General features: G+C 36.3%; 2 protein-coding genes across 2 annotated transcripts; one reads left to right on the top strand and one right to left on the bottom strand.

Moving 5' to 3' along the window:
- The first annotated feature begins 4,442 nt into the window (after window positions 1-4,442).
- LOC140183435 (uncharacterized) lies at window positions 4,443-5,130 on the top strand. The gene is made up of 2 exons (XM_072231855.1): window positions 4,443-4,694; window positions 4,786-5,130. Exons 1-2 carry the CDS (start codon window positions 4,443-4,445, stop codon window positions 5,128-5,130), a joined length of 597 nt encoding a protein of 198 aa, XP_072087956.1.
- Window positions 5,131-15,112: 9,982 nt separating this feature from the next.
- LOC112790309 (protein SAR DEFICIENT 1) lies at window positions 15,113-17,480 on the bottom strand. Its single transcript, XM_025832640.3, has 6 exons — window positions 17,187-17,480; window positions 16,442-17,091; window positions 16,206-16,366; window positions 15,936-16,130; window positions 15,738-15,840; window positions 15,113-15,653 (listed from the first exon to the last, which is right to left on the bottom strand). Exons 1-6 carry the CDS (start codon window positions 17,276-17,278, stop codon window positions 15,460-15,462), a joined length of 1,395 nt encoding a protein of 464 aa, XP_025688425.1. The 5' UTR covers window positions 17,279-17,480; the 3' UTR covers window positions 15,113-15,459.
- Between the last annotated feature and the right edge of the window lie 278 nt (window positions 17,481-17,758).

Here is a 17,758-nt window from a genome sequence, read left to right as displayed (position 1 = left end):
GGAGTGAGAACATCGTCTTCGAAAGGGTTCTCAGTAGAGGATTTTTAAGAATTATCGTAAGAAGATATTACAGTTAAAAACTATTTTCAAAACATAATGATTATCAATTTGTTATTCAAATCTAAAATTCGAATAACGGCGACGAAGGCGCAACAACAGCTCCAGTAGTAGCTCCCTCACGAGCTCTCTCTCTCTCTCTCTCTCTCTCTCTCTCTCTCTCTCTCTCTGTGCCCGATCTCTCTTTCTCTCATCGTCGGTATTGGTGGCAGCAGCGGGACGGGTTTGACGGCGAGGCGTGGTGGCGCGACGGCGACACTCTTCCTCCCTCCTCCTCTTTCCTTCCGTCCCGTTCTCCCTTTTCTCCCCCTGCTCTTCCCCATTCTCTCTTCTCCCTTTCTTTATTCAGCATCTCTATGTGTGTGTGGATGGTGTTACGCGTGTGTATATGGAGAAAGATGGGGTGTGGCGGTGGTGAGACGATGGCTAGGGGTTAATGGATTCAATTTGGAAATTACGATTTTGTGTATGAAGTTGGGAATTTTGGGCAATTTAGTAATTTTAATAAAATTAAAAGGTAATATAGTAATTGAAAACTAATTTTGAATCCAATAGTAATATTTATACAATTATCATTTAATCATCAATTTACAAATTATTTTTAACTCAATATTCTAATTCAATATTTGGAGATAATCAAATTAGTTTTCTTTAAATTATAAAATAGAGCTAAAAATCTATTATTGAAATTAAAGCATATAAAATTTTTATTATCATTCAATTACTAAAACTTTAAATTATATATAAGAAATTGCTTAATTGATATATAAAATTTCTTATAAATATAATTTCAATTAATATAATAAATTATAAATAAATTTCTTATTTAATTTTTATAAATCCGAGATCTTACATCCTACTCCATTTATAAAAATTTTCGTCCTCAAGAATTGTTATAAAAAAATAAGTTCAAACTTAAATCAAAGAAAACAGAATCTATGAATAGAAGTATAGGCATTGTCAATGATGAATATTCAAAAAGGTCAAGTAAGCAATCGGATTCATAGGCAAACAAAGGTATACAAAAACAAATAATAGGTATGGTTGAAAAACATTCAAAACAAAGAATTATAAAAAAAACAATGAAGAAAGAGACGGCACAAGTTCGCGTGGCACGAATAAAAATTACACGTCAAACCGAAACTAACTCCATAACTTCTTACGCTTCCAAATCCCATAATTCACATTACCTATTACTTCTATTTCGTCCATGACAATCCATTAGTGTTTCCATATACATAAATCATTAGTATTAAGTTGGCCAGACCTAATACTATGAAATATAGAATGATATACTAACAACGTTAATCATCAAACAGTCATGCATATAAAACTCAAATTCTTATTATCAGAACAAGTCATAAAACATGACAGACTCTTAGAATATGTAGTGAAGCATAATCTGACCATTTTTTAGGCTCTACAACAAATTACTCAAGCAAAAAATTTGGACTTAGACTATGGGTAGACTTTTCTTGGAAGCGGGAGGCTACTATATAATATTTTATAGAAAAATTATTAAAAATTTTATTTATTAAAATTTTTTTAGTCTATATCGTTTAAATTTTATTTATTTAAATATCTAAAGTATATAAGTAATTTGGTTTATTGGTTTAGTCTATTTAAATAAGTATTAAGAGTTTAAATTCTACTTTATATACGAAATAATTAATTGACTAACGATAAATTTTTAAATAAAATTTTAATCCACAACGAATTAATTTTTTATTTATATCAAGTTGGGAGATACCGTAAAAAAAATAAAAAATATCTAAAACATATATATTGTATGTGTAGACTAAAGTGATTAGTGATAAGCGTGTTCATTTGAAAATTCTAGGAGGAGAAGATAAGAGATAGATAGATTCATGTTTGATTAAACAAGAGCGATGGCATATTGCTGAAATGAAACCCACGATTCAAGACTTTTTGGACGTAAAAGGAGTAGCCTGAAAGTGAAATTCAAGGTGTAGCTTGAAAGTGAAATTTCATGAGAGCCAGATTTACCAAGACTATTATATATACTCATAGTTATGAGAACGGGTCACTTAACTATTAGTTCAATTAGTGCGTGATTGATTTATTTGATTAATTCAATTATAATTAAAAAAATATTAAATTATATAAATAAAATTAAAATAATAACTTAAAATTTAAAATATAAAATTTTACAAACATTAATAATTTAATATTAATTTTTAAATATAACTAATGATCTAAAAAATAATAAAATAATCTCTATAATATAAAGGGCAATTTACGTTTTTAAATTGTTTCAACCTCAAATTTACGCAAATGCATTGTTTCAAAAAAGGTTACGCAATTACGTTGTTTCACTATATTATATAAACCGCTACTGGTTTATAGATGCACAGAAACCACTAGAGCCAGCAGCGGATTCTGTTGACTTTTGGTTCTTCATAAACCGCTGCTGCCAGCAGCGGTTTATGTTTGTTGAAATGCGTGCGTAAACCGCTGGTGGCCATAGCGGTTTACGTGTATTCTGTGTCATTGGGTTCCCTATATAAACCATGGAGGGGCCAAATGTGTTATTCACAAATGGCTAGGGAGGATAGTTTTGTGACTCTGGTCCATTGCTCTGGAAAAATTCAAAAGAGCAAACGCCACGGTGTGAAATTCATAGATAGAGAACCGGTTAGTATTTTTATTCGATCTTCAAGTACATTGGCAGAGATTAAGCTCAGCATACTACAGAAGCTCGGTACCTGTGGTACGAAGCAGGTTAAAAAGTTGTTTTACAAGATTCTCATTACTGTTGTGTCAACCGGCGTGCGGTTTGAGACCTTTGTGATTGGGTCGGATGAAGACCTGCAGGTCTTGTTTCACTGCAGGCGTAGTTTTCCGGAGGTGAGGATACCTGAGATGTTTGCGAAGTTGGAAGATCGTGTGGATAGCTCTGGGGCATCAGCACCGGGTCCTCAGTCGACCACACGGGGCGGTGCATCGACATCACTGCCTGTGGTAGCAGCGGTAGTTCTACCTCCCGAGCCAGAACGTGCTGAGGTTGAGTTTGAGGTTGGACCGGATCGAGTTGAGAATGCGCTTTGTGATGATGATTCCGATGAGGAGCCACTCGATATTGGTGGGGACAGTGAAGATGATATACCAATAGGTGCAGCCCATGGAGCTTCCGGTTCTGCAACACAAGAGTACCCTCCGCACCTGTCGTCTTTGAACTTGGAGGCCCTTGGTCAACACCAGAATGTTGAAGCAACATTCGATGGACAGGGTATGCATGATAGGACAGGTTTGACTGAATTTCAGATTGGCCAATCGTTCTAGAGTAAGGAGGAAGCTGTGCTGAGCGTGAAAGATTACAGCATTCGGCGTGGAGTTGAGTACAGGGTTATGGAGTCAGACAGTCTAAAATACCAAGGGAGATGCAAGGAGTTCGGTAACGGATGCACGTGGTTGATCCGGATAGTCATGCGAAAAAGGAAGAGCACATGGGAAGTTAGGAGGTACAATGGACCACACACGTGTATGGCCACATCGATTTCGAGCGACCACAGGCAGCTTGATTATCATGTGATTTGTGCAAGAATTTTTTCATTGGTTAGAGCTGATGCGTCGGTATCGATTAAGGTGTTGCAAGAGGCAACAGAGGCAACATATGGTTTCAAGCCAAGTTATCGGAAGGTGTGGTTGGCAAAGCAGAAGGCAGTAGCACAGATCTACGGCGATTAGGAGGAGTCATATGCGGATCTGCCCCGCTGGATCCTTGGGGTCACGTTAACCATGGACGGTTCCGTTGCTTTACTGAAGACCTCCCCGGTTAGAGTGGGTGACCAGGTTGATGAAGAAAGAGTCTACTTTCATCGCATGTTTTGGACATTCCCTCCATGTGTTGAGGCATTCCGGCACTGTAAGCCACTCGTCAGAATCGATGGGACACACTTGTATGGTAAGTATGGAGGTACGTTGTTGTTGGCGATTGCTCAGGATGGGAATTCGAATATTTTGCCTGTTGCGTTTGCACTAGTGGAGGGGGAAAATGCTGAGTCTTGGTCATATTTTCTGTCCAATCTTAGAAGACATGTTACTCCACAGGAAGGTATTCTCGTCATCTCCGACAGACACAACAGCATCAAGGCTGTGCTGAAGTCACCCGATAGTTGTTGGCGACCTCCGCATGCTTATAGGGCATTTTGCATTCGGCATGTTGCTGCAAATTTTGCCCTTACCTTCAAGGGGCAGGATGTCAGAAGGTGGCTGGTTAACACCGCTTATGCTAAGACGGAAGCCGAATTTGACTATTGGTTTGATATAATGAGGTCAGAGAACCCAGCCATGTGTGATTGGGCAAACAGGATGGATTATGAGATGTGGACACAGCACAAGGATGGGGCAGACGATATGGTCACATGACGACCAACATTTCTGAGTGTGTGAACTCTGTTTTGAAGGGCACAAGAAATCTACCAGTCACGTCCTTGGTTAAGTCCACCTATCTTCGCCTTGCTGAGTTGTTCGTTGTCCGGGGGCAGACGGCAGAGGCACAGTTAGGATCCGGTCAAAGGTATTCGCAGGCACTTATGAGGGCAATTGAGCGTAACTTGAAGGATGCGAGGTGCTTCACTGTGACTGTTTTTGATAGGCATCTACTTGATTACACGGTGGCTGAGACTACCCCCACAGGCAGATTTCTCGCTTGGTTGCTACCGGGTTTCCCTAAGGGATCGTACTTGTGACTGTGGTAACTTCCAGGCACTGCACTACCCGTGTTGCCATGCCATCGCATGCTGTGCGCAGTCACGGCTAGATTGGGCAACATATGTTGATGAAGTTTACAGCATGTCTGAGGTGTTTAAGGTGTATCAGATGTCTTTTGCACCATGTATACCAGAGGGGCTTTGGCCCCCATATGACGGTCTGATCGTTATACCCGACCCAAATATGAGAAGAGCAAGAGAAGGACGACCTCGGTCCACCCGCATCCGAAACACCATGGACGAAGCTGACACCAGCCGACCGAAGCGTTGTGGGTTGTGCAGGCAGCCCGGTCACACCCGAAGGGGTTGCCCTCAGCGAGGTTCTAGTAGCGGCATCTAGATGTTTCACGGTTTCTATCTTTTGTAATCATTTACGTGTCATGTTCTTAGTTATCTATTTAGTGTTTGTTTCTACAAATGAATCCCTTTGTATCCCTTTGTTTCAGCTATAAATTTTAGTTATGTTAAGCTTATTAGTTAATCTTATATGAGATATTTGTATATCATTTTCGTTTATCTATCATGGTTTAGTTCCGTTATATAAGCACTCAGTAGCGATACAGTAGTAAATAATACGTCAAAATAACTACCAACTAGTGAAATTTAAACATAAAGTACATAATGAGTTCATAAATAACTACCAACCAGTGAAATTTAAACATAAAGTACATAATGAGTTCATAAATAACATATCCAAGAAACACAACATACAACATAATCGACTAATCATCCCTATCATCTCGGGCTGCATCCTCAAAAGGATCAAGTAGATGAGATCCCGTCCCACATCGCGGGTGACGCCTGACTCTAGTAGGTCGGCCAGCCACCTGAACAGCATCATCAACAGGAGGGGCTATCCCATACGCAGACTGAGGTGTGCCTCCCATGGTGAACCAAGTATCTAAAGGACTACCTGCGGGCTGGTTAAGATCCACTGCATATTGTCCCTGAAAGTCAGGGACCTGGGGCTGCATCTCTATCATGTGTGGATGGTAAGCTGTGGTATCGAACACTACATCTGGTGCTGAAGGCTGGTAAGGAGGGGCATCAACCTGCACATGGGACAGTCCAGCATCATCCCTCAACACCGCAGCAAAATCTGAATAAAAGTGTGCACTGCCCATCTGATCATCTACATCCATAGTCATCGTAGGTGTAAAAGACTGAGTGAATGTATCGCCTGCAGTCTCAGTCCCCGTGGTCCTACTAGCTGCACCACCGAACTGGGTAGCACCCTGATGACCCCGACGTCTGCCACTAGACCGGCGAACACGGTGACCGCCCACATCAGCAGCCTCCCCTCCTGCGTCATCCTCGTGCAGCATATCATATATCCATCGCCACTCTCGACCGGACTCACGAGTACCAACACGACGATGTCTCTCAACACGGCAGTTATCTGGCATATGAGGAAGTTGTGATCTGCGTGGGACCTGTGACAAACCTCTCTGTAATGCCTCCTCAGGTATCTCGGTTCCCCTGGGATCCGTGAATGCAGCCCCTGGGCTAAGGAACCTATGAGCCTTGCGGTACCACCAATCTAAGTAATCTGCTGATGGACCCGGATCAGCCACACGCTCAATGGAAATGACTGCATCAAGTCTGCTCCCCCAGTGTAAATGCCAGTCCCGATAGTAATGGGAGAACCACCTATCTCCTCCCCTTCCATCCTTAGCATGCAGCCAGTCTATGTTCAAAGCGTCCTTGGGGATATGCTGCACTCCACCAAGCTGTGGGACAACCCTATCAACCTGATGCCACTCGATGACAGCAAAGTATATCAAAGAAGTGACCGCTCGCCAGATGCGAGAATGCTCCTCTGTGAGTATCTCCAGATGGACCACAGCAAGTACATCAAGCGCGGAGTAGGGCTCCCATATAATCTGAAAAATCAAAGTACATCAGACGTTGCCATAACAAGTATATATATAGTCACGACTCGAGAGCAACCCTAAAACTTAATCATAACAAGTATAATACTTACATCACGAGCGCTCATGCGATCCAATGCAAGCCTATAACTTATGACACTCTGTTCTTTCCCATCGTTCGGAGGTAAGTAAGCAGACCACCTAATTGCAAATATAATGAGACACAAACTCAAAAAACACAACATACTCTTTTTTAACCTATGAAAAAGACATAAACCATACCTGGATGCCAGTGGAAAAGAGAAATAATCAAACCCGGACGGCCTCAACGATGGAAAACGCCAGAATATCCAACTCTGTAGCAACTGGAGGGGACCCGCAAGGTTAGTCACATTTCTGTTTGCTACCCGACACATACATCGGTACAACCAAGCCAACGCAGCCGAACCCCAGCTATATCGCCCCATCTCATCAAGGTTCGCCACAAATGGCAACCACCGTATATGTACCCGGTTCGCACTCTTGTCCCCAAATAACTGAGTAGATAAAAGCATCATGATGTAGGCACGTGCGTAGATGTGAACTGTCTCCTCGTTCGCATCTGGTGGTAGCACACTAAACCTCTCGTGGAACCATGTAAAGTGGACCGTCATCTGCTTGACCTTATTTGGTGGTGGCAGCTCACCGAATAGGTCCTGAAACCACTCCCAGGCTGGTCGACCACCCTCAATGTATGTTTCAAACTCACCTAGGCAACCACTCACAGCCTCCCCATCGACAGGCAACCCAAGCTGAAAAGCCACGTCCTGCAATGGCACTGTGCACTCTCCAAAAGGCATGTGGAACGTGTGCGTCTCAGGACGCCACCTCTCAACGAACGCACTAACCAATGGCTCATCCAACCAGAACCAATGGCTGTTTAGCCTGGCCAAATGGTACAATCCAGCCCTCTCTAAATACGGGATGATCCTATCATGCAGGGGCATATTCTGTTGCCATCTCACACTGTATATACACCTAGTGGGCTGCAAAAAACAGCACAATAAATGCAGGATACATTTAAATTCTCCAATCCATAACGAAATTCCTTATCTAATAATAACACATATCTCCAAAATGTCAACAAATTTTTGACCGGTGAACAAATTAATCCCTAAAACCTATAAATAAGTAGTCAATAAACTAACGAAATTAATTTGTAAAATATTTACTACAATAGCACAAATGACAACAAACTTAACTTATTAGATAACACCCACAATTATAAAAGTATTACAAACCTTAAACTATAAAATTCCAAAAAAAAATCTTTATATTCTAACCTTCATACTATTTTCAAAACTAAAAGGGACTAATCTATAAAATCCGTATATGCTTGCATTCATATCATTTTTCTAACTAAAAAATTGCTAACTCTAAAAAAAGACCAAAATAATTAACTAACCTCATCACCAATGGAACCGGCAACATGAGCAACACCGTTCAGTCGGTACATGCTCCTTCTGTCTTCTGCCATGATATCCCGCCGGAAGTCGCAGCTCAAATACCTCGGACCCCCTCTCAACTTGCTCTGACCTCTCTCTAGAATTTTCTCTCTCTAGAATTTCCTCTACCAACCTCCAATTGCATAATCCGCGGCTAGCTCAGCGGTTTATATAGTGATGCATACTTAACGTAAACCGCTATAGCCTCTAGCGGTTTACGCACACATCCCCACTCACATAAACCGCTGCTGGCAGCAGCGGTTTATGACCATCTTCTCTCAAGCATAAACCGCAATGGGCTGCCGCGGTTTCTATAATGCATTTTTTTTAGCAGAATCCGCTGCTGGCTCTAGCGGTTTCTGTGCATCTATAAACCGCTACTGCCAGTAGCGGTTTATATAATATAGTGAAACAACGTAATTGCGTAACCATTTTTGAAACAATGCATTTGCGTAAATTTGGAGTTGAAACAATTTAAAAACGTAAATTGCCCTAATATAAAATATGTTCTCAATTTAAATGATGATAAAAAACACAGTTGGTAAATTAAGTCTAAGGAATGGTTTTAAATTTAGCATCAATATCTTCAGCAACCAATTTATTTACCTAAGTGAATTTTTAAACAACACAGCAACAACTATCAAAGTATTCAATTCAACGTTATTCAACAATAAAATTCAAATATTTAACTCAAACATTATCCAACAATAAAAAAAATTATTTCAAGTTATCCAACAAAATATTCAACTCAAACGTTATTCACTTATCCAGCAACAAAAATATTATCTCAGGTTCAGCAACAACTCTAAACTCTAAAGATTAATCAGATTTAATAACAATTTTAACTCAAATTTTCTCAAGTTCAAGTTCAAGTGTTCAATAGCAATTCTAAGTTTTTAACTCAAATTTTCTCAAGTTCAACAACACTAAAATCAAATACAACAGTAATATTAACCAGATTTAATAACAATTCTAAGTTTCTAACTCAAATTCTCTTCAGTTTAACAACTCTAAAATCAAATACAATAGTAACAAGTCAACAACTACCAGATTTAACAACTATTTTAGTGAAAAAATAGAATAAAATTTTATAATTTTTAACTCTTAACTTGCTTTGGTTGAATCCGAGAAAATTAAGTCTATCAGCTTTTATCATTGTGTATGCATTAACTAAAAATTGTTGAAAAAACCTACGTGATTGTAACAACATAGGATAATCCTGTGCTCTCATCTAAACATGATAACTAAAGAGTTGTTTATATTTTTAAGGTTTTATCAATCTTTCTATTTGAGATCCATGTTGAGATAAAAAGGCATTGTATGTTTTAGTTATATTTAAATTTAGTTTTATATAAGAGTAAATTCGTTTTTCAAATTTTATACAAGTGGATGGATAATTTTTTTATATACTTTATGAATTTGTGCTCTTTTGGTCATTCTATTAGTAGATCTATTTTGTGATAGTTTTTTATTTTTTTATAGTGTGACCTAATTAAGTATACGATGTTGTTTATATTAGGTTAAGTAGTTGTCATATAACTATATAACATACGTATGTTCATATTTAACATTCTCGTATTATAATTGGTCTCGACTTTTCACTAATAGAAGATTCTTCTTTAAGTTTTTAATAATTATGGTAGACAAACTAATTAAATTTAAGTTTGGTTTTAGATGGAGAAATTTTACTGCTGCCTACAAGTTGCAACCAGGGATGTTTGCATATTTTAAGGGGATATAAATTAAACATATATTCATTTGAGACAAAGGTTGATATACTCAGAAATGTTATATAGTGTTCAATAACTCATCTTTTTACGTTCTTAAAAACAATGTAGGTATCTCACTCATATTCTGAAATAAAATGGAGTTAATAAAATTAGACCATGAAAAATTCAGTACAATGTAATGGATGATACAAAAACAAAGAAATATGAAAAATAATAGATAGAAGTATAAATCATATCAAAGTTAAACTCAAGCTACAAGAATGGTATTTGAGATCGGCTAATCATAATATTCGACGAAATAACTGATACTCTAACAGGACTAATAAATAAATGAGATGTGTGGGGGGGGGGGGGGGGGGAGATGAAAGGGTAGAAAGGACAAAAACTGGGTGTGCCTTAAGGATATAGGATGAATGTGTATATATAAAAGGATACATATTGCTGTATTAATCGAAATTATATAAATTAGATAAATAAAAATTTGTTTCAGCATAATAAAATGACCAATAGCGGTATCTATATCTGCATGCTTGTAATAGTTTAAAAGATGAATAAAGACAAAAAAAAAAGCAAAATTAGAGTGTTTATAGGTCGAGTAAAACTGAATTTGTTCTGATTCGGACTTAATTCTAAATATATATTATGGGTCTATTTTTTAGACCATAATTTAATCTTAAACCCGATAAAACCTAAATATTTTCGAGCCACAATTATACTGGATTTAAATTGGATCTTTAAAATTTTAACAATAATTTATAACGAAACTTATTTTATATATAAAGAAACTTAATTTATGATACACTTATTTATAAAGAAGAAATTTGTTACTGAAAAGTTGATATCTATATTCAAATTTGAATTTGTTCATAAATTCTAATTTATATGCTTTTTTATTTATTTTTTAATTCAAGAAGTGTGATTAAAAATAAAACAATAAATTTATAATTAATATAACATAATATTAAAATTAATTTAAAACATATATATATATATATATATATATATATATATATATATCTTTTTTAGTTTTCTTAGGGTACACATGAACCGGGTGAAGTTGGATTTGCCTTGATCCGAACTCAATTTAAAATAATGACTGAATCTATTTTTGAGATTCTTGTCCGACTCTCGACTCGGTGAAATTACACCAAAGTAATTCTTAAAATATTTGAAATTAGACCGAATTTTCGGATCGAGTCAAACCATATACACCTCTAAACAGAATCTTGTGTTTGAACAAAAAAATATATCAATATACAATGCAGTAATGACGATAAATGAAGAGTGTGATTGGATCATTAGAACAAATAGAAAAAGAACAATGTTAGGGAACCAAAAGGGTATTAGCCAAAAACCAGCCAAATATCTTTGGATGAATCTAAAATCTCTACGAGTTAATATATATGAATGTTTCTTCTGTTAAGTATCTGAATATTTCTTTTTCATACTAAATAGATGTTCTTTTATATATTTTTTGAATTTTTTTGTATTACAAATGTGAATGTCTCTATTTTTTTAAGAATTTCATATTTTTTTAAATTTTATAGATATTTAATTATTTTTATTAAAATATAACTGGATATTTCTTTTGTTAAGTATTAGGATGTTTTTTTCATATTAAATGAATATTTTTTTATATTTCTGTAATTGTGTAGTTTGCAGTCTTTTTAATCATCAAAACGGCACCTAATATTCTAAAACGCAGAAAGCAACATGCTGATGATGCTGCTACTGTGCGACTACTGTGAAAGCCATTGGCAATCCAAACTTCACATGATCACCTGCATCATAGTACCCTTCAACCAAGTCCACCTTCAAAAGCAAAAACATATATACTTCAATTTTCAACTTTGGGAATTATCACAAACACCTAGAAATCTAGAACTAGAAATTGGTGTAACTAACTAACCCCTTGTTCTAGACCATAGTGAGGCCGGAATGGTGACACCAAGAGACGCGCTGGTTGTAAGGAATTCTTCCTCCGTCGCCTCCTCCCTCCACACCCGCCACCGCCTCCATGGCTTCTTCGGCTGTTCTCCCACCCTTAAAATCGCCCCCGCCTTAGGGATTGAGCTCAAGTTCAACTCCAACTGCAACGGCGGCTCTGATAACACATCTGGTTCACGAAAGGGAAGCGGTTCTTGTCGACGGTGGCAAATCCGACGAGCCAGATGTCGGTGATAGAAGAGGAGTGGGTTACGTTGGGGAGGCAGAGAGGGCCTGACGGTGAGAGAGAGAGGTCTGTATGTGTAATTGTTGGAGGTATGTAGGTTAATGTGAGAGAGAAGAGAAAAGTTTTTATAGGTTTTAATTAGGTTTACTTAATCAAATTTAAATTTTTTAAATTTTGAATTTAAAAAATTTTAAAATTAATTATTAATATAAATTAATGTTATTTTGTTTAGTTTTTTGCTGGTAACCTCTTGATTTCATATACTTTTCCAAAAAAAAAAGACGTTAGAAGAGAGAAGATAGAATTAAATAAAAATTAATGAAGATATCGAAAGAAGAGCAAAACAAAGAGGATGGGAAAAAAATTGGAAAAAAAAGAGCATATATTATCATGAGAAAAAAGATCACTATATGAACTTTCAATGTGAATTACTCTCGTTGAAGACGAGTAGGAATTCTATTACTAAAATCCTTGTTTACACTATGTTTGGATCAATAGAAATGAGAAGAAAAGAAAATGTAAGGAAGGAAAATTGATGAAAAATGAAGTTTTTCTTTGATTGGATGAGCATAGAAAATGGATGGAAAAGGAAAACAATAGTGTGAGGTCCACATCTAAGTTTTCTTTCCAAACCTGCAAAAAAACCACCGAAAGTTTCAAAATAAAGTTTCAAAATAAAGGTAAAATTACTACTACGCCCACTGTTAAAATGCAAAACAAAATTTATAACATTTAATTGAAAATAAAAAAGGATCAATTTAAAAAATATTATTGTTAACAATGATAATACATTAAAATTTTAAAATACAATTAGATCACTTTTTTTATTAAAAAAATAATTTAAATACTTTAATATATTATAATTTATATATAATATAAATAAGGGTATTAATGTAATTTTATTTGGTTATAATTTTTTCTCTTTTTACTTTTTCTTTTATTCAAATAAAAAATATTTTCTACTTTTTTTTCATTCATTTTCTCTTCATTCAAACAATATAAAAAAAATCAATTTTTTATTTTTTTCTCTATTTTTTTTCATTTTCTTTCCTCACATTTTTTTTTATCTTGTATCCAAACAAAGTGTTAATGAATAGGTATTAGATATTTAAAATCTTTCTCTTAGTGCCACTTCACATATTGAACTGCGTCCATGTCTCGCATTTTATGTTATAATCTTATTAGATTAGATTTAATTTGTTTTAAGACAATTTATTTTTTCTGTTTTGGTATACATTGAAGTTAATTTTAAAGGGGCCTGCTACACATACAAGTAAAAAGGCCGTACAAGTTTTACAAGTTATCAGCCCAAACTTCATTAACACGTGCATTAACTCATTTTGAATGGAACGTAACTACACGCGCCCCACTCAAACGGTTCCTCTTCGTCTTCTTCTTCTTCTTCTTCTTCTTCTTCTCTTCTTCTTCTTCTTCGTCTTCATCTTCGTCTTCGTCTTCGTCTTCTTCTTCTTCCTCTTCCTCTTCCTCTTCCTCTTCCTCTTCTTCTTCTTCTTCTTCTTCGTTTTTTTCGATTTTCATGGTTTCTGAAATTCTTCTTCTTCTTCTTGCTGCACGTTCTTCTTCCTCTTACTCTTCTTCTTCTCCTTTTCTTTCGTTTCTGCACGTTCTTCTTCCTCGTTTTCCTCTTTTTCTTCTTCTTCTTCATTTACGTCTTTTCTCTCTGTTTTCTCGTTTTTTTTTCGATTTTTCATGGTAAAATCATTTTTGAAGAAGAAGAAGCAGCAGAAGATGAGGAGGAGAAAGAGAAAGAGTTCTGAATTATGCATAAGATGTACTTCAACAAATTTTGGGTGTATTTTCTTAAATCCTTTGGGTGTATTTTCTGTAACCCTTTGGGTGTATTCCTATAATCGTTTGGGTGAATTCTTGTAACCATTTGGGTGTATTTTCTGTAATCCTTTGGATGTATTTCTGTAATCATTTGGGTGTATTTGAGTGATATCTAACTGATATCTATGGGTGTATCTGACTCATATCTATGGGTGTATCTTACTGATATCTATGGGTGTATTTTTCATTTCAGAAAAAATGGCAAGCATTACAGAAATACACCCAAACGATTACATAAAATACACCCAAGAGATTACAGAAATACACCCAAACGATTACATAAAATACACCCAAGAGATTACAGAAATACACCCAAACGGTTACAGGAATTCACCACACCCAAAATCATGCATAATTCAGAACTCTTTCTCTTTCTCCTTCTCATCTTCTGCTACTTCTTTTTCTTCAAAAACGATTTCAGAGCTTGATGTCAAAAAACAATAGAAATTGAGAATAACGAAAAAAGAAAACAGAGAGAAAAGCACGTAAATGAAGAAGGAGAAAGAGAAGGCAAGAAACAAAAGAAAAGAAGAAGAAGAAGAAGAGGAAGAGGAAGAAGAACGTGCAGCAAAAAGAAGAAGAACGTGCAATGAAAACGTGCCGTAACAGTATGTGGAGGAACTAACGTCAACGACGAAGAACAAACCAGTGAGAAAGGAGGAGAAAAGAACGATCGAAAAAGAGGGAGAAGAAGAAGGGATGTAGCGCGTGTAAGGGATGTAGCACTTGCAGCGAATTTTGGGGGTTAGAGTTTAATTGACTTGTAATACTTACAAGCCCTAATCGCTTGTACGCAGAGTTTTTCTCAATTTTAAAATACTCCTGGATCTCAAAATCAAAATTTAAAAATCTTAGAGCATTTTTAATATTAATTCTGATTTCAATTTTTATTTTAGATTCTATAATAATATTTGTACTAATATATGTCATAAATAATAATTTAAAATTAAAAATAAAATTTATTCTTCTAATATTTAATCTTAATTCAGTTAAAATTTTATATTATTTATAATTATTTTATCAATATAATCGAACGAATGACAAAATTTTATTAATTTTTCATTAAGATGATATTATATCTCTAAAATTATACCGATTTTATTTTATAAATCAATTTTAATATAAATTTTAATTTTAAATCAATTCACTTCTTAAAAATATCAAAAATAATACTCTAAAAATCCTCAATTGAAAATAATCTTAACTATATCTGTTATGGGTTTAAATGTTAATAAGCAATGTCATTAAAAAGATCAGGAACAAGGACAATTGCAACATGACAAATTAAATACTGGTTCATAATCAAGAGTCAAAACTTAGACTTAGACTATCACTGATGCTGGACACAAGTCAGTTTATCCTTTTGCTTGGGCTTGGGTTAGAGAGGGAGTGCAACACTGGCCCAATAAAGGCAGGTTGAAGTGTTGAACCACCCAAGCTAGTCCAACGAACTAAACCTAGACACTAGTTTTTTTATGGGTTTCAAAACTTCTTACTGGCTACTACTGAATTGCTAAAGAAGTTGCATATATACAGTAGGTAGGGGTCCAAAGTCAAATATCAATTGGGCCAATCAGAATCAGAAGTTGAAGCTCCAGTCTTTGAGAAGCCGTAAGCCATGGCATTCAGTTCCCAGTCTGGCAACTCATTATTATGGCTATGGCTACTGCTTGGCACATAGCCAAAATACTTGCTTTCATCATATTCAAGTGTAGCTGCTGCTGCTTCATGGTTGTTTGCAAATTGCTCCCCTCCTATTTCAGTCATATACATTGATTAAATCAGTTTGAATCCATGAAAGACTTATCTAATTGTAAAATGCCAGGTCATCAACATACCTTGTGTTAACAAAGCAACGTTATCATTCAAAACGGCTTGATCAATTTCCTCCAACTCGTTCCATCTGCTATATGCTTCGCTCACCATTTTCTCTAAATACCCCTGCAGGCGAATTATAGGATCAAATCAAAGTCCAAGAATAAATTAAAACACTTGCTTGATGATATATAATTAATTAATTAGATAGATATGCATACCCTATTGTAGGTGTTTAGGTCTCGGCCTTGCAGGATTTGGCCATTGATATCAGCTCTAATCAACTGGCATATAGGACTCAGATAGATGGTATAAGTAGCATGACTGTACATATACACTTTGTTGCCCATTTTACATGTCTTTGCATGCTTTATTGTCGCTTCCCACATTTTCTCCGACATCCCAATCCCTAATATCTGATCGTACACATAATAATACTCATTAATTCATCCATGTAAATATTAATTTGACAATAATGAATATTGTTATACCTTCCTAAGCATTTGAGGATCCACAACGGATAACTTGAGGAATTCTTGGACTGTATTAATCCCCTCCGCTGAGAGTTTTTTGTGGAAAGCTCCGTCTTTCCCGATCTTTTCTAGGCGCCACACTTGGTCCTCCAACATTGGTGGGTGATGCTTTTTGTACACTAACACAAGAATTATATTAGCAAACAAATTCTTTTTGAGAAGGGAAATAGAAAGAGGATGGAGCAAGAACTCACATTCACCACGGTGATCCTTAACTATGAAGGCTTGAGTGATGCCTTCACGAATTCTGATAGCACCTTGTTGGTTGGGAGCAACCCTGACAGCAACTCTGAACTTTCTGCTACGGATCCAGCTAGAGTTATCGGTAAACTCAATCTCCCCATTCATGGGTGCAATGCCATCCCTCATGGTGAGGTTCAATTCTCCGCTAAGCAAGGGCCTCTTCCCTGTTCTCTCCTTCACTATATGCCTGTTAAACTGCTCGCTGCTCCACCACGATTCTTCGCCGGGAAAATCACCATCAAGAACAACCAGCTCTAGCTTTATGGGATAGGGAAGGCTTGTTCGAACCATTTGATCATTGTTGGTTTTGTCAACAAGAATCACTTGCATGGGGTTCCCTTGTGCGTCGAGTATTCTGCTTGAGGTGAATATGGGCAGGGAAAGTTCGTTTGTGAACATGAGTTGCAACTTGGGTGGTTGCTCCGATGATGATGATGATGCCGCTTCAATTCTCAGTGAAGGAGAGCGCGTGTAGTTACTTCCATGACGGTGTCTTATTATGACTCTTTCCACCTCTTCATTTACCACTTTTCTTAGCAAAGGTTCCAACCCTGACAACAGGTTCTGCATGTTTTTCACCCTTACTGCTTCCCCTATTATCCTGTGCCAACAATTAACAATTACTAATTATTAATTAACTTCACTTCATCAAACATGTTATTCAATTCAATCTAATAAATAAATAAATAAACATACGAAGCAAGAGAAGGCCTATTCGGTCTCATGCGTTTGTCGCTTGCCTCTTCTGCATCTCTATCAGAATCATCAAACAACCGTTTAGCCGCCATTGATGACGATTATTATTATTATTTCTTCTCAACACCGGGAATATATATAAATATACTGGAGAGAATTAGAGACAGATTGCAGTGATGTATGCGGGGAAAAATATTGGAACGGAAGAGAATAGATGAAGCAAGGTGTATTTGTGGATGAGTACTGAAAGAGAGAGTTTGAGTATATTTCTATATATACCGGTCAGAATTATTGTGAAATAGTAGAAGCAGGTTCTTGGAATGTCGGAGGAAATAGCCAAGAAAATTAGCTACCTAGAATGCGTATCCTACCATGTAAAAAGACTTTGACTCTAACACTCGCTTCAAAAGTCAACCTCAAATATTTTCCTATTACTATATGTATGTATGTGTATATGAGAAATTAAAAATCATCAAGTAAGCTAGGCAAATCATGAAAGGTTGGTAAAAGTGTAGGACCCAGAGAGTTATAAGGATTGAAATTGAACGGCACCAGCATTCACATAATCACAT

This window comes from Arachis hypogaea, chromosome 3, assembly GCF_003086295.3.
Source record: "Arachis hypogaea cultivar Tifrunner chromosome 3, arahy.Tifrunner.gnm2.J5K5, whole genome shotgun sequence".
NCBI classification, from domain to species: Eukaryota; Viridiplantae; Streptophyta; class Magnoliopsida; order Fabales; family Fabaceae; genus Arachis; species Arachis hypogaea.
This window is presented reverse-complemented; position numbering and strand designations above follow the sequence as displayed.

Coding starts and splice junctions, on each gene's coding strand:
- LOC140183435 (XM_072231855.1), top strand. CDS start 4,443: ATGACGACCAACATTTCTGAGTGTGTGAACTCTGTTTTGAAGGGCACA. Junction 4,695..4,785: donor GGCATCTACTTGATTACACG/GTGGCTGAGACT, acceptor GGTAACTTCCAG/GCACTGCACTACCCGTGTTG.
- LOC112790309 (XM_025832640.3), bottom strand. CDS start 17,278: ATGGCGGCTAAACGGTTGTTTGATGATTCTGATAGAGATGCAGAAGAG. Junction 15,841..15,935: donor ACCTAAACACCTACAATAGG/GTATGCATATCT, acceptor ATTCGCCTGCAG/GGGTATTTAGAGAAAATGGT. Junction 15,654..15,737: donor CGTTGCTTTGTTAACACAAG/GTATGTTGATGA, acceptor TGACTGAAATAG/GAGGGGAGCAATTTGCAAAC.